The 25,351-nt window shown below is 38.4% G+C and overlaps 1 protein-coding gene across 6 annotated transcripts in view; it reads right to left on the bottom strand.

Moving 5' to 3' along the window:
- Positions 1-25,351, bottom strand: part of TMEM117 (transmembrane protein 117) — a 649,146-nt gene that overhangs the window by 488,197 nt on the left and 135,598 nt on the right. For all 6 annotated transcript variants that reach the window (XM_044941660.2, XM_025284014.3, XM_044941658.2 and 3 more), the window contains one exon: positions 14,671-14,803. In XM_044941660.2, the coding sequence (XP_044797595.1) occupies positions 14,671-14,803 (133 nt within the window). The remainder of the gene's footprint in view (positions 1-14,670; positions 14,804-25,351) is intronic.

Genomic DNA, 25,351 nt, shown 5'->3' with positions numbered 1-25,351 from the left:
CCAAAGCCAGGGAAGAAGCACGGCTATGTGCAGTGCTATGCCCAGAAGCTTTCAAGCTCAAGCTTAATTTAATTCTTTTTTTCTTTTTTAATTTAAATTCTTCCGCTCTCATGACCTCATCCTTTGCCTTTAGCAAACTCCTCCCCTAACCTTCCCATAAGTAGGCGTTGACGTGAACACATATTTTTCTACTTCCAGTTATTACTTCACTCACACTAAAATATTACTTGCTTGGGAAAGGGGCCCTGCTGCCAGAGAAACCAGGGGTGCTTAAGTTCAGCCTCAGTTGGCTCCTCTATACTAACTGATCGAATTCCAGCTGTGTTCTTGACTCATCTCAATTTTGTACACTTAGAATGTAAAAAAATTCCATGATACCTCTGATTTATTATAAGTTTTATCAATATCTTCCTAAGATCTCACTGACCTGTGTCTCTTCTCCTGAATTTACTAACTTACCTCATTTATTTCTATTAAATAGGGATGATATTCAAAGTGTTTAGGACAGACATAGCAAGAGAAGTATCATTCAGAATGGATGTATTCACCAAATTGATATGTAAAATAGCTGTAAAAAGAACTGAACCAAGGCCATGCTACCATCAATCTAACGAACCTTGGTACCATTCCTTCCTGCTATCAAATAGATTTCTCTTCCAATCAATCATTAACTATCTGATTGACCATCTAAGATTATCACCATATACAAATGAGTATTAGAGTTTGATGAGAAATTCATCTATGCCTTTTATGTCAAATTACAAGATAATGACTTTTTAATCATTTTATATCTATTCCCTTCACAGGAAGAAAGACACCATGTTAGAAGGTGGAGAAGTCTATTAAAGGCACTTCATATAGGAAGGATAAGTATGATATAATTTTACTAAGTTGGAGAAGGCAATGGCACCCCACTCCAGTACTCTTGCCTGGAAAATCCCATGGACGGAGGAGCCTGGTGGGCTGCAGTCCATGGGGTCGCTAAGAGTAAGACATGACTGAGTGACTTCACTTTCACTTTTCACTTTCACGCATTGGAGAAGGAAATGGCAACCCACTCCAGTGTTCTTGCCTGGAGAATCCCAGGGACGGGGGAGCTTGGTGGGCTGCTGTCTGTGGGGTCGCACAGAGTCGGACACAACTGAAGCGACTTAGCAACAGCAGTAGTTTTACTAAGTAGAATTCATTTGTTACTAATACAGACACTAATCTATCCTGACTGATACATCTTAGCTTTAAGATCTTTTCCTTAGAGTTTCCTATTTAGTCTCCTAATTTTGAGACACATACTTCAATGGCTTTCAAAATGAAGTCCATAAACTTCCTCATATTGTACACAAAATTTGAGACTCTGCAAAAGAGGGTCCACAGTGATCATTAGATTCTCCAAAACTCCTGATGTCAGCTCTATCTTGTTGCAGATTTTTTCAAAAACTTGTTGCTGATTCTTAAGTAATCTATACATTTAGTCTACAACTATGACAGGTAATCTCTTGTTGCTGACCTTGACTTGGATCTCCTAGTCCAAGATTCTTACCTTATCTTTGTAACCCATCATCACCCATTGTCTGGCCATGATTAAATTTGTCTGTAACCTGCTTCCTGAACCAGCTCTAGAAACTTCTTCGACCCCAAGGAGATCAATCTCTATAACTGGTGATTGGTACTCAGAGTGAGTGAGTGAGTGATAGTCACTTAGTCATGTCCAACTCTTTGTTACCCTATGGAAGTACTCAAAAAGTGTATTTTTAAATCAGTGAGGCCAACTTCAGGAAAATTAACAATGTCAATAGTCTGGTTTTGTCTGAGACCCTGTTCCTAAGAAACATAAAGAGAAATGGCTATTGTGAATTTTAATTAAGAACTGACCCACAGCTTGAAGGTCTAATAAGCAAATTCCCTGGAAGCAATTCACCAAATGGGTGCACAAATTTAGCTTCTTTACTAGTTTAGGTTACTGAATTTTCATAAATTTACCCTAAACTGACTCACCTGTGGATAGTGTGATGAAATGATAATCAACACCATCTTCTCCAGACACTTAAATTGTTTAAGATGCTGACTTAGCTTTCTCCTTTCTTCTGAACCTTGATGTGCATTAACTTGACATAATCCCCACATAAATACCACATCTGTTGCTCACTTAACACCTACAAAATCTTAATTATTCCTCGGTTTTATGTACATCCACATATTCAATTAAGATGACTTTGTAAGGTTCATTTTATACATACTGCTGCAATTTCTTCTCCCTGGGTAGTTGTAAGGTTCATTATATACATACTGCTACAATTTCTCTTCCCTGGGTACTCATAACTTTATCTTCAGTGAATTATTTTAGGTACTTAACTTTAAAAGTTTGCATATCAAATTCTCTAATAAAAGTAAATGACTTAACTAATAAATAGATTTGATTATCTAATAATTAACATTTATATATACACATATATGTATATAAGTATATATCTATTATATATAATGTATGTTTTCAAATATATTGCAATAACATACACATTAAAAATAGTTTATGAAGAAATGAAGCAAACAAATCTATTTATTTTTTGCTAAAAAAATAATCATTTTATATGTGATATATATTTTTTCCTATTAACTGCACATGATGTTGAATATTTTACACTTCTCAACATACTTGAGAACCATCCTCCAAATCTTTTAAAATATGTATTTTTAAGGAGAGATAATTAAAATATTAGTCTACAAAATATAAGTTAAAATCTAATACCTCTTTACTTTCTTCAAATTTTTTTATTTTATTGATCTTTTATTATAAATGATGCAATACAGTATTTTTTTAATTAGGTAAGAACATTCATTTAATATGTTGCTTAAATCAGGACAGGTCTTTGAGCATCACTGATGAAAAACAAAGAAAAGAATAGCTTGTTGCATTCATAAAGATGTGTTCCAGTAGCATTTGAGCCAGGTGCTATGTATTACATGCATTGATTTCACTTCTAAATCAAGTAAGTTTATGATTATGTATGATGTTTTATGACATAGAAAATTAGGTTCGATGCACAATACTAGATGCTTGGGGCTGGTACACTGGGACGACCCAGAGGAATGATATGGGGAGGGAGAAGAGAGGGGGGTTCAGGATGGGGAACACGTGTATACCTGTGGCGGATTCATTTTGATATATGGCAAAACCAAAACAATATTGTAAAGTTAAAAAAAGAAAAGAAAAAAAAGAAAGCCTACAGGTGACAAGCATTGATTTGGGTATTTTTTATGAAATTGATTGTAATTATTATAATTGATGATAATGTAATAAGATCATTGCCATAAAGTATATCACTTCATTATATTAACCAAAGTACTTGCCATTATTATAACAACTGATATTTAATGAGAGCTAAAGATTTGATAAAGTGTTATGTTTTTCAATTATTGTAACAGCAACTTGCATTTACCAGGAGATCATTATACAGCAGAACTACATCAATTGTTTCGTTATCTCTGATTGTCACAGCAACACAAATCCCCATTTTATGTTAGAGGAACTCAGGCTCAGGAAGTAAAGTTTACCTAAGGTGACACAGTTAAAGGGTGTCAGGACAAAAGTCCGTACTCTTTCTACTACACTGCATTGCCTTCTATACCAAGCAAAACTAAAAGCAACCAAGATTTTGGGCAATCTTATGTTTAATTTTATATCCAACCTAGGTAGCATATTCAAAAGCAGAGACATTACTTTGCCAACACAGGTTCGTCTAGTCAAGGCTATGGTTTTTCCTGTGGTCATGTATGGATGTGAGAGTTGGACTGTGAAGAAGGCTGAGCGCCGAAGAATTGATGCTTTTGAACTGTGGTGTTGGAGAAGACTCTTGAAGAGTCCCTTGGACTGCAAGGAGATCCAACCAGTCCATTCTGAAGGAGATCAGCCCTGGGATTTCTTGGGAAGGAATGATGCTAAAGCTGAAACTCCAGTACTTTGGCCACCTCATGCGAAGAGTTGACTCATTGGAAAAGACTCTGATGCTGGGAGGGATTGGGGGCAAGAGGAGAAGGGGACAACAGAGGATGAGATGGCTGGATGGCATCACTGACTCGATGAACCTGAGTCTGGGTGAACTCTGGGAGCTGGTGACGGACAGGGAGGCCTGGCGTGCTGCGATTCCTGGGGTCGCAAAGAGTCGGACACGACTGAGCGACTGAACTGAACTGAATGTTTAATTTAGCTTGTTACTCCAATATAGAAGCATGCATTTCCCCCAGATTAATAATAATAATGAGGAAGGTGATAACAGTAATATAATAAGAACCCTCTCACAACAACCTATTTCTAAAAAGAAAAAAAGGAAACTAACTTTTTTGAGTTATTTTTGCCAGTAAGTAGCTAAGATGGGGTACAATCCAGATATCCGATTCCTGGGTCAGAATTCTTCCTCAGTAACAAGCTGAGGATGAGATGGCTGAATGGCATTGCTGATGCAATGGACATGAGCTGGGGCAAAATCCAGGAGATGGTGAGGGACAAGGAGGCCTGGCATGCTGTAGTCCATGGGGTCATGAAGAGTCAGACATGACTGAACGACTGAACAACAAAACCAACAAGAATAACAAGCTGATAAACTAACAAGAGAGTTGAAATAAGCAACTATGAACAATGGTACAGAACACCTGGTAAGTGTGTCAAATCAATGTCAATTGTAGACAGATGATAACGCATTCCCATAGAGTAATAAGGATGCAACAGAATAATAAGGAGATCAAACCAGTCAATCCTAAAGGAATTCAGTCCTGAATATTCATTGGAAGGACTGATGCTGAAGCTTCACCTCCAATACTTTGGCCACCCGATGTGAAGAACTGACTCATTAGAAAAGTCCCTGATGCTGGGGAAAGATTGATAGTGGGAGGAGAATGGGATGACAGAGGATGAGATGGCTAGATGGCATCACCAACTCGATGGACATGAGTTTGAGTAAGCTCTGGGAGTTGGTGATGGACAGGGAAGCCTGGCGTGTTGCCGTCCATGGGGTCTCAAAGAGTTGGACACAACTGAGTGACTGAACTGAACTGAATAAGGATGCAAAATTGAGTATGGTTTTCATTATTGTTTTAAAATTTTATCAATTTAACCAACACTAGAGGTAAACCTGTGACAACTGAGACACACTGCACTCTTTTACCTTTATATTAATACTATCAAAACTAAGTAATGTGCAACCAATAGTATTAAAAGCAGCCACTTGAGTCTTGTTGCTCTACTGCCTCTGGCTAAATAAGTCTGTCTCTCTCTCAATGTCCCTTCCTTTCCCCTTTTCTGTCTCTCCCACCAGCCTCCCTCCCTAGGTCAGCCCTCTTGACCAGACTCAGTCTTCATTTGCAGCTTTCCTTCTCACCAGTCCATTCCAGGCAACCAGCTCTGCGCCTCCCTCCCAGCCTTAGTAATTAATTGTGCTATTATTGTGAATTAAATGTACAAGCAAGTCAATGTTTAGCCTAATTAAGAGTGAAGCCAACAAATTATCTAAAGCACCACTCCAGCAGAATTTGCATTCAGCCTTATATTAGTAGCCAATCAGGCTTTTCAGCTATTGATTCAAGCACTTCCAGACTTCCTTAAAAGCCTCGTACAGCTAGGCCTTCTCCCCAGCCCAGCTCCTCAACCTTACACCAGGCCCCCGTCCTTTACCCATCCCTAAATTCAATGTTTTATTACATACCACTGAAAGGAGTCTCAGAGCCCTTTTTTCATTTACTACAGTTTAAATGGATAGCTTTGCACTTAATAATTTTGTCAGTTTAGGTTATAGGAAAACTGTATTGTTTAACATTATTAAAGACTATTTAAATTTTTTCTTGTTATTTGATCAAAATAAATTAATCACCTTTCAAAACAGATAAACAAACTCACAAAAATACTCCTTCCACAGCATGCAGCTACCAGTAGGTCTCCCAACTTTGTATTTGAAGAGCAAACGAAAACCACAGTTCTTAACAATAAAAACATGTAGCAGGGCTCCTACTTCTAGACTACTGGTGACTAGAAAGAAGTCTGACTAAGGAAACTAAAAGCTTTAGTGAAGGTTTTAAAAATAGTGAATTTAGTAAAGAAAAAAGTACTGCCTGGAATAAAAAATTTCACCCTGATTTTTTATATTGGGCTGCAACCTACATCCCTGGCAACAGAAGCTGAGTCTTTTCTGATGCAATGTATGCACACCCTGATGGACCAGAGTATGATCATTCTTAAAAAAAAAAAAAAAAAAAAAAAGGATAAGAGGGTGACAGGCAAAAGCCTTGGGCAGCTGCACACGTGGACTATCCAAAGCATTATTAGATCTTGAATGATTTCATGCAACCTACAGACAAGTCTAGGCTAGTCTCTCACTTGTTTCTCTGATTCATCCTTGCTTGCTTCTGCTGCCCCCTCTATACATACAAGCCATTCATCTTGGATTTTAAAATAGTGTCCATTTTAAATATTCTCTCCTGTCACCTCCCCTCAACCAATTGCTCTTACCACATCCCCCTCACGGATAGTGCTCACCATGCTCATTCAGTGAGTACTCCAGATAAGTTCTTACTAAAATGTAAAGAAAGAAAACAGAAGAGAGAGACAAAGTCTCTTCCACTGTCATCACACCCACCACCTAATTCTTACCTCCATTTTCTAAATTGCCTGAATTACTGTCTTATTTCTCAAATTCTGTCATTGTAATACTTAACACATATTAGCATATTAATTAATATTTGTAAAACTCCCCTGGAAAAGGTTCTCTATCAGGAAAAATAAAACATTTCTTCGTGATTAACACTAGAAAACATCAGCTTCTTCATATCCTGCCCTAAATACTATGTACTCTTTGGACACTTATTCTAGTTCATGGAGGAATTTTTTATCAGTGAGTCAAGTGTCTGATTTCTTTAGTGCTAAACAAAATATTTATCCTTGTAACACTAGAATAAGTCCATAAACACAGAAGTGTATGTGTTCATAGAAATGTTTAATATGCATTATATTTAAACCTGCTTTAGAACATAAAAGGGGCCAAACACATCACAAAATAGGTACTTATAAGAGAGCTCACTATGTGGATTTCTTAAAATGGCCATTAACCACTGAGAGGGCAAATATTTCAACACCAAGTTTCAAAAATTCAGAAGGGGGAGGAGACTTCTTTTCAAAGGAGTAAACCTGCTTGAGATACATTGAAAACAGGCAGTGAGCGATGAAAACATGCCCTTTGCTGCCATCAAGTGGTCCTTTTTGGAATCTTTTTATATATAAGCCTTAAAGAAATGGAAACCCACTCCAGTATTCTCGCCTGGAGAATACCATAGACAGAGGAGCCTGGCAGGCTACAGTCCATAGGGTCACAAGAGTCGGACACGACTTAGTGCACTGTCTCAGCTCAGTTCAGTCACTCAGGCATGTCCGACTCTTGGCAACCCCATGGACTGCAGCATACCAGGCCTCCCGCTCCATCACCAATTCCTGGAGCTTACTCAAAACTCATGTCCATAGAGTCAGTGATGCCATCCACATCTCATCCTCTGTCCTCCCCTTCTTCCGCCTTCAATCTTTCCCAGCATCAGGGTCTTTTCAAATGAGTCAGTTCTTCGCATCAGGTGGCCAAAGTATTGGAGTTTCAGCTTCAGCATCAGTCCTTCCAATGAATATTCAGGACTCATTTCCTCTAGGATAGACTGGCTGGATCTCCTTGCAGTCCAAGGAACTCTCAAGAGTCTTCAACAACACAGTTCAAAAGCATCAATTCTTCAGTGCTCAGCTTTCTTTATAGACCAACTCTCACATCCATATATGACTACTGGAAAAACCATAGCTTTGACTAGACAGACCTTTGCTGGCAAAGTAATGCCTCTGCTTTTTAATATGCTGTCTAGGCTGGTCATAGCTTTTCTTCCAAGGAGCAAGTGTCTTTTAATTTCATGGCTGTAGTCATCATCTGCAGTGATTTTTGGAGTCCAGATAAGCCTCAATCTTGGTGCAAATGCTTTGCTTTCCCACCAGTTCATTTCTTCCACCTTATACATGTGGAAGAAAAGCTATGACAAACCTAAATAGTGTATTAAAAAGCAGAGACATCGCTTTATAGACAAAGGTTCATGTAGTCAAGAGTTCATATAGTCATATAGGCAAGAGGAGAAAGGGTTGACAGAGGATGAGATGGTTGGATGGCATCACCAACTCATTGGACATGAGTCTGAGCAAACTCTGGGAGATAGTGAAGGACAGAGAAGCCCGGCATGCTGTAGTTCATGGGGTCACAAAGAGTTGGACTGAGCGACTGAATAGCAACACATGTGTTAGCCTTTGAGGGGTCTGAAAAGACCAGGTAATCATTCCCTAAATTAGGGCTTAATAGTTTCCATTCTAAAAAAATTCCATGAGTAAGCTCTTCAGAAAGACAACATTAAAAGGGGTTTGAAGTGTCCAAACACCGAAAACCCTTTCCAGCCCTACATGACTCAGTTTCTACTAGTGAGGCCCTCAGTCTGGACCGGGAACACAGCCCTCCATTTCTGCCCACAGAGAATTTCTAATAGATTGGCTTTGACACACCTAATGAACATAAGCAATTTAAAATATTGGAGAGAGATTCATTTGGAATCATTTTTAATCAAGTCCTATAACTCCAGGAGAAAATGGTTTCCTGTTTCTTTCATATCTGTGTCTCACTGCCTTGAGGCTTTAGTCTCGTACGTAAAGAAGGCAGCACACCGTGGAATGTGATTACTACATAACCTTAATTTTAACTTGGTTGATTGCTCTGCCCCTTTTTCTTTGAGCATCTTTGTGTTTCTCTCCCAAGAGATAGTTAATTAAACACACAGCTGAACGAAAGGAGAAAGGATAATTGCTATTTTTAAAACACGGCACAATGCCATGGCCGCAGCCCCTTCATTTCTGAGACCGACAGCATTCATCTTAGAGTATTGGTTCTCTTGATTGGAACATGTAGCAGTATGATTTTGGTTATGAAACGAAAAGCCCCAGTAAATCAAAGTGGACACAATTTGAGAAGAGAGGGAATTAAATTGCTCTGTATAAGCAAACAGAAGCATTCTGGAAGTTTTTTGGGGGTGGGGAGGTGCTCCAGAGAGAAGCAGAAACTTCAAACTGGGAGAAAAGAGCAGCCAGGGAGATTTGGCGGGTGTTCTAAATCCAAAAGAAAATGTAGGTGAAAACCATAAATCACACCTGTGGCTATGAGTTCTTGGAAGATTTTCTGTGTTCCACCCAAGGCCTGCTCTAAATCAAACTTCCTAGATGTTCCCTGTGCCAGTGGTTATGTGTTCCCAGCCCATCCTTTTTCTCAGAGGCAGCTTGCAGGACCATCTAACGTGGAGGATTCCATTTCAGTTTCTCACTTATACGACCCAAGTCCCTTGTTTCTAATCCCAACATGAAAGTTAAAACTCAAGTCCTTAAGTCACTGCCTCAGTGTCACTTCATAGACTCACTGTCTTGGTGTTCAGATCCTTCTTCATTATTGGCCTCAGGGTTTTTCTTTATCTTTGGGTAAGCTCAACTATGCATTTATAAAGAGTCTATCCGGGCGAGGGGAAAACTGGACAGCTACAAGCAAAAAAATAAAAGAGGACTACTTTCCCAAACCATACACAAAAACTCAAAATGGATTAAGGACTTAAGTGTAAGACCTGAGACCATAAAACTCCCAGAAAAAAACATAGGCAGTATGTTCGTTTATATAAGTCTTAGCAATATTTTTTTGGATTTGTCTCCTCAGGCAAGGGAAACAAAAGTGAAAATAAACAAATGGGACTACATCAAACTATGAAACTTTTGTACAGGGAAGGAAACTATCAACAAAATGAAAAGGCCACCTACTTAACAGGAGAAGATATGTGCAAATGATATATTTGATAAAGGGTCAATATTCAAAATATACAAAGAACTCATTTAACTCAACATTAAAAAAAAAAAAAGATTTAACAATGGCCAAAGGACCAGAATACACATTTGGTCTCTAAAGACACACAGATGACCAATAGGCATGTGAAAAGATGCTCAACATCATTAATCATCAGAGAAACACAAATAAAAACCACAATGAGATACCATCTCACACCTGTCAGAATGGCTATCATCAAAAAGACAATAAAGTGTTGATGAGGAAGTGATGAGAACGCTTGTGCACTGTTGGTGGGAACGTAAATTGGTGCCACAATGGAAAACAGTATGGAGGCTCCTCAAAATAAATAAAACTAGAACTACCATATGATCTAGTGTTTTTACTTCTGGGTATCTATACCCCAAAAATAAAAACACTAATTTGAAAAGACATATGCACCCCTATCAGAGAAGGCAATGGCACCCCACTCCAGTACTCTTGCCTGGAAAATTCCATGGACGGAGGAGCCTGGTAGGCTGCAGTCATGGGGTCGCTACGAGTCGGACACGACTGAGCGACTTCCCTTTCACTTTTCACTTTCGTGCATTGGAGAAGGAAATGGCAACCCACTCCAGTGTTCTTGCCTGGAGAATCCCAGGGACGGGGGAGCCTGGTGGGCTGCCATCTATGGGGTCACACCGAGTCAGACACGACTGAAGTGACTTAGCAGCAGCAGCAGCATGCACCCCTATATTCATTGCCTAACATTATTCATAATAGCCAAAATATGGAAAGAACCTAAATAACCATCCACATATGAATTGATAAAGAAGATGTGGTATTATATATACAATGGAATAGTAATCTTAATAAAATAAATGGAACTTTGCCACCGCAACAAAATGGATGGATCTAGAGGGTATTGCACTATGGGAAATGAGTCACAGAAAGTAAAACACTGAATGATCTCACTTTTATGTGCAATCTAAAAAACAAAACAGAGACACAGGAAAATAAAGTGAAGACAGTTACAGAGAAAACAATAGGTGTTTGTCAGAGGGGAGGGAGATGATGGGATTGAAATAGATGAAGGAGATTAAGAGGTACAAACTTCCAGTTATAAAATAAATATGCCACAAATATGTAATATAAAGCATAAGGAATATGGTCAATAATACTGTAATAACTCTATATGGGGACAGATGTTACTAGACTTATCATGGTGATCATTTCATAATGTATGCAAATGCCAAATCATTTAGGCAGTACATCTGAAACTGATATAATATTATCCACCAATTATATTTCAATCAGTCAGTGTTAATCACATATAAAAAATAAAAATAAACAAATAATATGAAATGAGAGGGGGGAAAGTCTAAGGCTGTATTTTTAAGCCTCTCTAAATGTCTTTTAGGAGGAGAGGTTTCAGGTTAGCTAGTCGGCCACCTTGTAAAAAGGAAATTGTTTATAGAATGTCTAGATGTAAAACTCTGCCCAGGCTGAGAGCCTTCTCTGCAGCAGAACCCTCACCTACAGTCTCACACATTAATGGAAGATGAACTTAGTTTCGTCTTGGTGACTTAAAGAATAAAGAGGTTACGACAGCAGCACTTTGGCGGCAGGAGGTACAGAGCGGTGGAAGCAGAATAATCAAAGATAAGAGGAATAGGGGTTGTCTGAACCTGGGTCCCTTTAGCCCATCTCTAACTCTCCTCTTACCCCCTTCATCTCATCGCCTCTCAGCTTAGCTCCCCACAGGCAGCTGAAGCCATGAGTGAGTATATATATATACCTCAGGGAATTCATTGCAATCAGAACTCTAGAAGCAGGCAACTTGACTCTTATCAAGTAAGCTGTGGCTAAAACTATTGAAGTTCTGATCAGTTAAATCTAGGGATTTTGTTCTTGGTAACAGGGCATCAAGGGACTCTGGTTGAGCCTAAATTTACAATCAATTCTAAAATTGGGGTGGGGGGAGGAGGAAAAAAGCAAATCATTCTAGGGAAACATCTTTTTTTCCTGTCTTAAATCCTAAATTCACTCTTTGTAGGCCTAACAGCTTCTGTTCTAGAAAGGAGTTCTAAACTACATCAACAAAAGTTTAGCCTTCATAGAAAATCCTTGAAGTCCTCTTTGGAATGGTTCTAAACCAATATTCCTAGAAAGATCTAAAGACCAGTACACATGTATACCTGTGGCGGATTCATTTTGCTATTTGGCAAAACTAATACAATTATGTAAAGTTTAAAAAAAAAAAAAAAAAGACCAGTACACATAGGAATCCTCAATGTAAATCAGATACAGGGTAAAGAATCCTGAATTCCTCTCTACCACCAGCAATCCTCTGATAGAAAATCTGTCAATCATAATATCTGTGAGCCTGCTATCCTTCCTGTACCCTCTGGCTCCATCATTCCCTGCCTTAAACAGGAGAAGCAATGCCTCAGATAACATGCAGCATCTACCTCAAAGGCACAGTGGTATCCACCCGCTCTGAGAACTGATTTTCCTCAAGGTTTGCAGTCCTACATTAAAGCACTCACTAGTTCAAATGACATGTGTCAAAATAATTAATAATGCATCTTTTATAAATGGAGATTTAATTTTTTAATCTGCAGAAATAAACCATTTTTCCTTTGGTTGGACTTCTTTTTCAGTGGTACCATTAAAAATGTCCTCTCAAGAAAAGATCCTTTTCAACAAAGATGCAGCCTATTGGTGAAGAGTTCAAGAATTACAGAAGAATATGAAATACTATATTTAGTCTGAGAATAAAAGACAATCACCTTCCATTTTACTTAGATAGCTACATATAAAAAATTCTATTCTCTTCCTGCACATACCTACTACTTCTTTCAATTTTCAAATTCAGTTTGAATAATAAAAATACAAAGAAAGGTTCCATTTGGTGTTGGAACAATAGGATCAACCATCCCTCAAATGTGTGCTAACCTTAGGGCAGGCTGTATTACTAGAATTCACTAGTTAATGGCTCAACACCTTCTCTATTATTGCTTGAGTGATGAAAACTCTCTGGTCCTCAGTTTCTTGATCTGTAAAATGGAGATAATAAAAAATACCTATTTCAGAGGGGCCTTGTGAGGTCTGAAACAATTCAGGTCTGTTACTGAATGGTCAGTTCTTGCTAGCTCTCACTAAAATTAGCTTTATTATTAGCTATGGAGTGCTTTACAATGTGCCAGAGAATCTGCATAGCTGCATTTACTACTTTTAAATCTGCTTCTTTCTTCAGAATAAGCACTTCTGATTATCACAGACCTCATTTAGTTCCATTTTAAAAAAAAGAGTAGAATCAAATGAAAAGTCAACTTCTAATCAAAGGATATATTTTACATACAAATGGTATTTAATATTTTATTTCCAGCAACAGCTTAGAAAGAGTAAGTTTTACCTGGATCCCCTCCACTTCTGGCCCCAGGGATGAGAATGCACAATTCTCCTCAGACTTTTTTTTTTTAACTTATTTTGTATTGGGGTTAGCCAATTAACTAACAATATTGTGACAGTTTCAGGAGAACAGTGAAGGGACTCAGCCATACATATACATATATCCATTCAGAGACTTTCAGCTGTGTTAGGTAATTCCAAGAACACCATTACCCGTTTCATTACACAGGTACTGTTCTAAGGCTGAGGCTTATTCTGACTAGCCTTGGGTTAGAATCTGCAATTCTGCTATTTAAAAATAGACCCAGTAGGAATGGCATCATTTGAAGCCCAAGAAATAACTAACATATGATGGGTTTTAATAGCTTCCTAAAGCCTGAGTGTTTGATCTATTAAACAATCACATTCTTGAATTTACCACTTGTGAGTATGGACTAAAGTATAAATCTTGTGAAATACCTGCTTTTCCTTGACTATTCATCTCCTTTAATGGTGTGGGGAAAAACTAATAAAGTTTTAATTGAGCTATCTGTCTCAGCATTGAAGAGTGGTGGCTAAAATCTATACATAACATCAAAACAATTGCACTATAGAACTGGTCGACAGAAGTGCTTTTACTAAATTTAGAAGAAAAGGGTATTAGCTGGCTTTCCAATCTATCGGGGAGAATAGATCAAAACTTTCCTTAGGAACTGTTTCAGTGTACAACAAATATCTAAGGTGGTTTCTTATTGTCACTAATCTAATTCTTAACGCTGTAAATTAAGCCATTCTCCTTGTATTGTGCCCTTAAAACTTAAAAAGAGCAAACCAATAATTGGAGAAGTGTAAAAAAATCTACAATCTACCTGTTAACACATCTTCATGCCATGGTGATTTGATTAGTGATTTGATAAGTATAGATTACAACCCTGGACTTAATACAGAGTGGCCCACTTTTAAAATGGCCCATTTATAACAAAGGTCTCTCTGTTGGAACTGCCACAGAGTTAAAAAAAAAAAAAATGCCACCAGTATAAAAAACTTTTTTTTAGCCATGTATTGTAGAGCACTGAAATTGTAAACGTGGAGACCTTCATTTCAGCACAGTTCTACTGATTGTGTAACTATAAACAAGTCAAGATTTCCTGATTCTCATACTCTGTCACTATAGTAAGATGACTGCCTGCTCTCAAACTACCCCAAGAGAAGACCTAAAGAATAAGGGACACAATATAAGTATTATAAAATGCTATAAGCTTCTTGGAGAAAAGACTCTAAATGTCTTAAGTAAGAAAAATTCATAAATATCTTTTAAGATAGAATATTTGTAATGAAGATTCAGGCTACCACAAACTAAAAAATTATTGAATTCCTACGAGTTTCAAATATAACACTCACCACAGGAGAAAGGGGAAAGATAACCTACCCCATTGTCCCATCCATTAGAAGAATCGTGTTGTATATGTGAGAAAAGATGAAGAGAAAGAGAATTGTGCTGAAGAACATTGTCATCCATGATCCATGATCCTCACGAAACATTTTTAACCGGAGCAACTGACCTGCAATATAATTATTATTGGATATCAGTGTACATTGCAACTCAAAATACATGCAGCATTGTTTTATTTTAGTTAATTTCTTTTATCTCACTAATATTCTGAAGTCTTTGCCCCTAGCACTTGTCTTACAGGAGAAACTACTACCTAAGATCCTTATTGCTCTTTTGTAAATAAATGATGAAGTCCAAGACAATCTCCACCTCATCATCCTAGAGCAAATACTAGCATGAAAATCTAGTGTGCAGAGAGCACTCATTATGCTGGCATGAAAATAAGATTAATTAGAACACTTACCTTATATTTTTTATTTCAGAAATATGTTTTTGGTTCATTTACTGAAACTACTTAAGTAAGGCAAATGGTAAAGATGTTACATAAATTCTTAATTCCCTTTTGTTCCCACAGGCCCATTCCCAGTACTGGTCAGATGATAGGCAAACTTCACTTATGATAAAGTACATGAAAATGTGAACGGTAAAAATGAAGTCTCTATCATAAGAGTCAGAAGGCTTATTAGCTTTGCTGCTGCTGCTGCTAAGTTGCTTCAGTCGTGTACGACTCTGTGCGACCCCAAGACAACAGCCTACCAGGCTCCTCCATCCATGGGATTTTCCAGGCAAGAGTACTGGAGTGGGGTGCCATTGCCTTCTCCTTAATAGCCTTACTCGTACCTAAAATATCCATTCCACACACAGGCTGGTGCACAAGCGTGTGTGGTGTGTGGGGTCTGGTAGCATGTACACGTGTTATGGAGTCAGTGTGGTTCCCAGCAAAACATGATTTCTAACCATGCCTAATATTCACTTACAAAGATAATTACTAAAAATGGAGAGAATGGTCTATTAATCTATGGCAAAGGAGGCAAGACCACACAATGGAGAAAAGACAGTCTCTTCAATAAGTGGTGTCTGGAAAACTGGATACCTACACATAAAAGAATGAAATCAGAACACTCCCTAACACCGTACACAGAAGTAACCTCAAAATGGATTAAAGATCAATATGTGGAGCTGGAAACCATAAAACTCCTAAAGGAAAGCACAGGCAGAATACTGTTTGACTAAAATTGTAGCAATTTTGGATGTGTCTCTTAAAGTGAAGGAAATAAAAACAAAAATAAAAAATGGGACCTAATTAAAGTTAAAAGCTTTTGCACAGATAAAAGGTGGTGGTGGTGCAGTCACTATGTCGTGTCCGACTCTTGTGACCCCACAGCCTGTTAGGCTCCTATGTCCCTGGGATTTCCCAGGCAAGAATCCTGGAGTGGGTTGCTGTTTCCGTCTTCAGGGGATCTTCCAGACCCAGGGATCGAATCCAGATCTCCTGTATTACAGGTGGAATCTTAACTGACCGAGCCAAAGGTAACCACCACCAAAACAAAATGACAACTTGGGAGAAAACATTTGCAAATGATATGACTGACAGTGAGTTAATATCCAAAATACATAAACAGCTCAAACAAGTGGACATCAAAAATTAATAAATAAATAACCTGATTTAAAAACAGGCAGAACACCTGAATAGATATTTTTCCAAAGAAGACAGGCAGATAGCCAACAGACACATGAAAAACTGCTCAGTATCACTTATCATCAGGGAAATGCAAGTCAAAACTAAAATGAGATATCATCTCCCATCTATCACAATGGCTATTATTAAAAAGAAGACAAATTACAAATGCTGGCAGGGATGTGGAGAAAAGGGAACCCCTTTACACTACTGGTGGGAATGTAAACTAGTACAGCCACTATGGAAAACAGGATGGAGGTTTCTCAAAAAACTAAAAATAGAACTACCATTTGACTCAGCAATTCCACTCCTGGGTATACAACCAAATGAGCCAAAAAACACTAATTCAAAAACATAATACATGAATCCCAATGTTCATAGTAACATTATTTGCAATTGTTAAGATATGGAAAAATCCTAAGTGTCCATCAACATATGAATACACACACACACACACACACACAAAGGAATAAGGCCATAATGAAGAATGAAATTTTGCCATTTGCAAAAACATGGATGAACTTGGAGGGTATTACACTAAATAAAAGTTAGACCAAAAGATAAATACTGTATGAAATCAGTTATATGTAGAGTCTAAAAAATAAAACAACCTAGTAAACATAATAACAATGAAAAAAGCAGACCCACAGATAGAACAAACTAGTAGTCACCAGTGAGGAGAAGGAAAGGGGAGGGATTAAGAGGTACAAACTATTATGTATAAAATAAGCTACAGGATATACTGTACAACACAGGGAATGTACCCAACATTTTATAACATCCGTAAGTGGAGTATAACCTTTAAACATTGTGAAACACTACATTTTATACCTATAACATATAATACTCTACATCAACCACACTTTAATAAAAAAAAGAAAAAAATGTTAAAATGCAAATACTTCAAGGAGGAAAATGTATTAAGATGAATACTAAAGTAAAAACTACTGGTATCATAAATAGGCCAGATAAATATTTTGATTTATGATAAAGAGAACTGAGAGCACTCATATCCTGAAAGGTGAGGAAGATTAAAAAAACAACAAGATTAAGAAAAAATAAACACAGGCCATCCTGGTTTCTCCTAAGAGGAAGTTTATCCAAATAATGAGAAAGAAGATGATGCACATATAGGAACTACAATTAAAATAGGGTAGGTCTGAAATCTTACAATAAAATTTCTCATGAGAGAAAACATTTCTTTTTGATGATATGTCAAAGCTATGGAGAAAATATGTATATTTCCATCTGGAAAATATCTCTCTAGGGACAGACAGTAGCTCTCACATAAGCTTCTGAGCATAGGAAGAAACCATCTTTTAGGATTTAACTAATTTTCCCTCATCCCTTTCTGTTATTAAAATAGCACTTTAGATTTCATTTGGAAACCACTCCAGGCAAGAGTGCAGGAGTGGGGTGCCATTGCCTTTTCCGAACAGAAACAGTACCCCAGCTAAAACTTTAAATGGAGCAAATATGGGAGCTTTGGTTACCTCATCTGGTTTCTTGGCCTGTACAAGAAAAGCAAAGGACAAATCTGAAAGTCAGAGGGAAAGTGAATTATAATTGAGAGAAGAATGTGGAAAATGTTCTACTGAAGCAAAGGATACTGATGCTGCAAATTACAGCCTTATACAACTTGTGATAATTGAATCAATAATTATAGAAATCGAGGGAATTGCAAGTCTCCACACAACACCTTGTTGGGAATATTATAAATAGATAATTAAACAGAGAATGCTTGAGAGTGAAAAATCCACGCCATAAACATCTTAAAGCAAACTGCAAAGAATATCATTCATTCTTTAAACAAATATTGAATGTGTGTTTTTTTACATGCCAGCTGTGGATCAAGGTGCTAGAGGTATAGCTGTGAGCAAGGCAGGAAGATGTTCAAAGTTAACCGTCATTTGAGTAGTTAATGAAAATCTTATTTTAGACTGATGGACTCAGTGTTCCCTTTGCTGCAAGTCCTTCGGCCTTGATCTATTTATTTAATTCAGCAGTTGATATGATGAAGAACTGCTAAGACCAGAAATTAGAGTTCTTTGAAATTAAAATGTGAATTTCTTTCTTAACATATGCATATGCCAAAAATTTCACTAATGGATATACTTTAAAAGTCAAATAACAATGCTGGTGACTCAAGAGTGCTTTACAAATAAAATACAGTGGGTTAACTGTACATGACGACTGAAATAATAGAGTTAGTAAAATGAGAGATGTGCCAGGATCATTTATGCTGTCATTGCCGAACTCATTGCCTGGCACTAATTTCAGTCATTAGAGCCATTATAATGAAATGGCAGGTTAACATGACTTGCAATTCACTTGAAACACACAATAAAAGAGCTTCAATATATTAAGGCCAGAACCAGAGTGACCCAAATGTTGAGTCAAATCATACTAAAAAAAAAAAAAAATTCCCATAAGCTACTTCAAGGTTAACTCGTTGAGTGACCATCCTAATGCTAGAAATATATATACACAGACTCATCAGCTGGCTCCCCATCAATTTAATGAAACCAGGAACCTCACAGTTACCTAAGGATGTCACATGAAAGTGAACTATCTCCACCCTGTGGTGTGACCACTCACACATTTGTTTTCCCTGGGACAGCAGTGGCCTGTGATTGTTGTCCTGGCATAATTATTAAGAGAGTCCCCTTCCTTTTTGAAGTGCATTGGTTTGGATAATAAGTTATATGCCACCTTTCTTATAGGTAAAAGAATTCAGAATTTTTTAACACTCTTCTTTAGAGGAGATTCAGGGAGATACCTGAGTGAAAACAGTCAACTGAAATAAAAGACATCACTAAGAGGGATATATCACTGACAAAGTGATAAATGACTTTTATTTTAATCATATGTATATTTGTAAATCTTAGTGTATATTTATGTTACTAATAAAATGTGTCTTGGACTGTATGGGCCATCACCTTTGATATGGTCAAGGTAATTGGAAAACAAATCTTAAAACTATTGGCAGCATTAAAGTGGTACACAAGCCCATGCATTAGAAGAGAGGGTTGGAGGGCACAGTGATTGTTACAAATGTTGGTGTAAAGTACTGAAACAGCCTAGAATCTCAGAATCTTTCCTGGAGATACAGTAGGTTTAGAACCACTAAGATTCATAAAATTCTAACAAGGATAATGACCTAAAAGCTAATTTTAAAATATATGATGGCTCACACTAATTGTGGAAGATGGAAGTAGATAGGTGTAAGAGAATTAGGGAGAAACTACTTTGTTTCTTGGCTTCTTTTGCTGCTGTGTTCTCATCAGCAAAAGAATAAAAAGGAACATTTGCTCTTTACCTCACAGCCAGACTTTGATGCTAAGTTCTGGGTCCCTTTTCTTTAGAAGCAGTTTTCAGCCGGAGACCTTGAACAAAGGAATAAACTAAACAACCTCAGAGGAGAAGGACTAGAAGCATGTGTGCTTCCAGTTAAGAGATGGGGGTACTCCTGGGAAGTTGTTGAAGCAAGGTTGAGGGGAGGGCTTCTAGATTCAGAGAGGATACAAAGATTCTGGTCTCCAAGGTGGCAAAACCTCATTTGGGTTTGAGTCCATGGATGCTGGTGAAGGCCAAAGTATCAAGGGTCATGGCCTTGGAATTCAAGTAAAGATACTGAGCCTCAGGGGAAGAACAACCAGAAGAGCAGTCACCCGCTTTCATCAGGAACACAGCAACCTGGGTAGGATTCCAGCAGTCTGTTGGTGGAGGTCATCAAGAGGGCATGACAGCTGGCTGACCCAGGAACAGAACTGGGGCAATGAGAGGTTCCTCACCCCCATTCCTGGACTTGGGATAAACACTGCCCACTGGTTCCCTGTGCTTGTATGCTAAGTCGCTTCAGTCGTGTCCAACTCTTTGCGACCCCACTGACTGTAACCTGTCAGGCTCCTCTGTCCTTGGGATTCTCCAGGCAGGAATACAGAGTGTGTTGCCATTTCCTCCTCCAAAGGGTCTTCGCAACCCAGGGACTGAACCTGCATCTCCTTCGGCTCCTGCACTGCAAGCAGACTCTTTACTGTTGAGCCACTGGGGAAGCCCACACTGTTCCCCTAACGGGAACCATTTCCAAGAACGCAGTCTTAAGAGAGAAATGTGTTTTTGAGACCATCAGGATGGACTATGTGACTGAACCCATTGAAGACCTCTGATTCTGGTGTGTAGATGCAGAGATCTACTGTCTTGCGACCACTAGAGACAAGCCTCACACATAAGTTCCTTTGCTTGCTAAGCCTATCAGTCTGAAGCAGTCTGCTTCATGCTTTGGTTTGTTCCCTCCCTCCTTGTACAGGGCCAGTTTCAGATTTCACCAGGAAGTTCCTGAGGTTGCAAAACCTATTCTCTTTTAGATGGCATCATTGTGCCAAAGACCATCACCCAAGCAGCAATAGTAGAGGGGAAGCTCAGGTTAATGCATACTCAAGGATTTATTTCCAGCACCCAATAAGCCTTGGGACTGCTTTGAATTTTAGAGATAAAAAAGATGCTCTGAAAATTACCAATTTTGTACTCTCTGTTCACCTCAGTAAGTAGGAAGTCTGAGCAAGATATTTAATTTAGAGGAGAAAATGTGGCATTACACATACTACTCTGACCAGGAAATATGAAAGGAGGCACTTTCCACAAGAAGATGCCAAACTGAAGCTAACACTACTATTCATTAAGTCTTCTGCTCCAAAATCTCCTATATACAATGTGTCAATTACATACATATGTCTATGTGCAACTACTTAATGTATACACATATACATAAATATAATTTGCAGTTATTTAAAGGAATATATTTAATTTGGTGCAGACAAAACTCAGTCAAAGTCAGCACAGCAGGCATTCTACATAACAGTAAGAATATTTTATGTTGCCAGTAACAAAAACAATGGTTCCAAACCCTTGCTTTTTATCACTCAGAATACCTGGGCTTCTTATGTACTCCAAAAATGGTGTTACAAAACATATGTTAAATAGATATCATTGTAAACTTTAAATAAATAAAACAGAAAACTAGTATCAGCTTAAATGATAATAAGTTGATCTTTATGGCTTCTTATATTTTCTGAAAAAAAGATATTTGTTCCCTGAACAAAAAATAATTTTCTCCTTACTATAAATGTTTAGAAAATAATGTAGATTTAGTTTAACTAACTAAACAATAATATGACTTCAAGAAAGGCTTAATCCAGCACTCAAACAATATGGACCAAGGCTTGATTTATCTCTGTTTCCCAGCTCTTTCTTCAGGGTGGGGTCCCATCTTAACCAGCTCCTCCAACACCTTTGCACATAATTTTTGTAATCTTAAAAAGACTGTAGCAATCCTGAGGAATGTGTCCTCATTTTTGTCTATGGAGAAATGATTTGTGGGAGCATTTCTTAAGAAAGTCATATGATTAACTCTACCTGGGCTTGTTTGGATCCTGAACCAATCACCATAGCCAGAATTATGAAAAGCAATGATTAGCTAAGCCTATGTCACATGCTTCACTCCCAGAGCCAGATAAAATTAGTTCCCTAGCGTTACACTGATCCACAAATGCAAGGCAAGTATTGCAAACAGGTTGAAAAAGGGAGCCCTGCATGAAAAGTCCATGGGTCCTTGAATCACTGCTTCAGACAGAAGTATCTGCCATGTTGTGGGCTTTATATGAGTGAGAAATTCAACTGAGATATAGTCATTGTATATTTTGTAGGATTTTATTACTGCAGCTAGTGTTGTCTTACCAGATACAAGATGACCAGTGAATCAAAGGCTCTGAGAAGGTAAGAAAGAATGGGGTTTATAATGGTCCAAGTTGTGGAATCTTTATTTCTTTTTCTTTCTTTATGTCCCCAGTATTCAGCAGAACACACGGTAAAATATTTTTGTTGGATGAAATACTGATGGGCAGATTCTGGAAGGAAAATTAAGACCTGCTCTCAAGTCCTCCAAAAAATTCTACAAGTAAAATATGCAGGGAAACACATCTTGTTAGTGATGATGTAGTCATCTCAGATAACACAACCTCAGAAAACCTAATGCCCAGGACTGTGCAGCTTCCTGTCTGCGGTGCACGCACCACACCTGTGTATAAGCTGCAACACCGTGAGGACCATGCTTGTCCTCCTCAGCACTGGTGTCTCCATGGCACTGACACACAGCGTGTTTTAAATAATAAATATTTGTCCAATAGATTAAAAAAGGAAGGGACACACAAACAAATGAGCAAACAACATTCCACCATACAACTAAAAACCCTCTGTCTTTGTAAGTCTGGTGTCTACTACACCCACCTTTTGAGCCCTGTGGAGCCCTATAGTTCTTTAAGCTTCACCTCCTCCCCAGTTTCTCCTCATCAGTTAACCATGTCCTGAGACCATTTCCTCCTATTCAGCATTAAACTCCTGTTTCCTTATCATACTTTCTTTTTCCTAGCACCCTTGCTTAGTGTGCACCCTAGATTTATTTTATATTTGCCCAACAAAACCCCAACTCTGACTCAGAGCTACAATTTGCTTTCTCCAATTTCAGTAAACTTCTGTGGGAAAAGCTACACAAATGGGCTGATGCACTACTACATAATCAAGATCTCCAACCTCTGCTGTTACCACAGCACTGCACATTAATACATCCATTTTAAATTACACTTCAAAGCTCCTACTAAGCCTCTTTCACTCTCAGAATGTGGCCTTAGTCTCAACCTCAAGAAAATATCACTACCACTAAATATGACTTCCTTCAACTTTCTTCCCACTCATGTACATCCATCCACTTATCCACTTTCTCTGCTATTCCTACTATCTTCTTTTGTATTTTTCTGTGCTCTTCCTGCAAAAACATCGCATGTGCTTTTAAAACCATAGGCTCGGAGGAGGAGCCAAGATGGCGGAGGAGTAGGACGGGGAGAACACTTTCTCCCCCACAAATTCATCAAAAGAGCATTTAAACGTCGAGTAAATTCCACAAAACAACTTCTGAATGCCGGCAGAGGACATCAGGCACCCAGAAAAGCAGCCCAACTCTTCGAAAGGAGGTAGGAAAAAATATAAAAGACAAAAAAAGAGACAAAGAGGGAGGGACGGAGTTCCGTCCCGGGAAGGGAGTCTTAAAAAGAGAGAAGTTTCCAAACACCAGGAAACCCTCTCACTGCCGAATCTGTGCCGAGCTTTGGAAGCACAGAGGGCAACATAAAAGGGAGGGGAAAAAAAAAAATAAACAATTAAAAATCGCGGATTGTGAGCCCTACGGTAACTCCCCCAGCGGAGAAGCAGCGCAGACGCCTGCACACGGCATTAGCAAGCGGGGGCTGGGCAGGGAAGTAAGGCGCGGGCTGTGTCCCTTAGAGTAAGAATTGGGCCGAATGTCCTGAGCGCTATCTGAGCGAAATAATTTGGGCTAGCAAACCAGACTGTGGGATATCTACCACGCGAAAAGCCAGCCCTAACCTAAGACACCGCCAGGCCCGCGCACAGAACAAAGGACTGAACAGAGATAGCCGGCTGCAGACCTTCCCCCTCCGGTGACAGGCAGCCAGAGCCGGAAGGGGGCAATCGCAGCCCCAGAGAGACACTATCTATAAAACTGTAAGCAGGCTTCTTTGCTAACTAAAACTTCTTGGGGGTCTGGACGGTCAACATCTGCCTGAGAAGGTGCGCCGGTTTTACACCCAGATAACCGAGTGGCGGGGAGGCGATAAGTCGCAGCATTGGCGCCCACCAAACACCTCATCACCTGAGCTGCTCGACCTGGGAAGAACACAAAACGCAGGCCCAACCGAGTCTGCGCCTCTGAGGACTACCCGAGTGCCTGAACCTGAGCGGCTTGGACCTGGGAGCTCAGTCCAGGGCCGGCCTCTGATTGTTCCCGGCGGAACAACCTAGAGCCCAAGCAGTGTGGGCAGGGAGGTTACACGCGCCGTGAGCGGGGGCAGACCCAGTGTGGCCGAGGCACTGCGAGCGCACGCCAGTGTTATCTGTTTGCAGCATCCCTCCCTCCCTCCCCACAGCGCGGCTGAACAAGTGAGCCTAAATTAAAAAAAAAAAAAAAAAAAAATAGGGTCCTCCACCGTCCCCTTTGTGTCAGGGCGGGAACCAGACACTGAAGAGACCAGCAAACAGAAGAAGCTATAACAGAGGGAAACGCCTTGGAAGCTACAGGCCATAGATTAAAACCCTGTGGTTACTACGGATTACATAGGAAGGGGCCTATAGATCTTGAGAAATATAAGTCGGACTAAGGAACTGCCAAAAATGAACTGAACCCACAATACTCACAACAAAACCAGAGAAAGACCTAGATATATTTTTACTATTTTTACGATCAATCTTTCTTTCTTTCTTTTTTTTTTAATAAAAAAAAATTTTTTAAGTCCTCTATTGTCCTTTAATTTTCACTTTTATAACTATTACTTTGCAAAAAAAAAAAAAAAAAAAAGACCCTATTTTTTTTTTTCTTCTTCAGCAAACTTCATATATATATTTTATAATTTTTTGACCGTGGTTTTTTTTTTGTTTGTTTTTTGTTTTTTTTCTTTTTTCTTTTTCTTCTTTTCTTTAACATTGCATTTTTGAAATTCCAAACTCTACTCTAGATTTTTAATTTTAGCCTTTTGATATATGTTATCAATTTTGTACCTATAGTTTTTTTCATAATTGCTGTGACTTTTTTTTTCCTCTGTTTCTCTCTCTTCTTCTTTTATATAACATCGTATATCTGCAATTCCAAACTCTACTCAAGATTTTTAATTTATGCTTTTTGGTATTTGATATCAATTTTGTACCTGTATTTTCTTTATAATTTTTGCGACAGTGTTTTTGTTGGTTTGTTTGTTTTCTCTCTTTATTTTTATTCTTCTTCTTCTTTTTTTTTTTTTTTAACGTTGTATTTTTGAAATTCCAAACTCTACTCTAGATTTTTAATTTTTGCTGTTTGGTATTAGTTATCAATTTTGTACCTGTAGTTTCTTTATTACTTTCACGACCTTGTTTGTTTTTCTTTGTTCGTTTTTTCTCTCTTTCTTTTCCTTCTCCTTTTCATTAACATCGCAT

This window comes from Bubalus bubalis, chromosome 4 (assembly GCF_019923935.1).
Source record: "Bubalus bubalis isolate 160015118507 breed Murrah chromosome 4, NDDB_SH_1, whole genome shotgun sequence".
In the NCBI taxonomy this organism is placed as follows: domain Eukaryota; kingdom Metazoa; phylum Chordata; class Mammalia; order Artiodactyla; family Bovidae; genus Bubalus; species Bubalus bubalis.
Note: the sequence above shows the minus strand (reverse complement) of the source record. Positions and strands in the feature narration are given on the sequence as shown.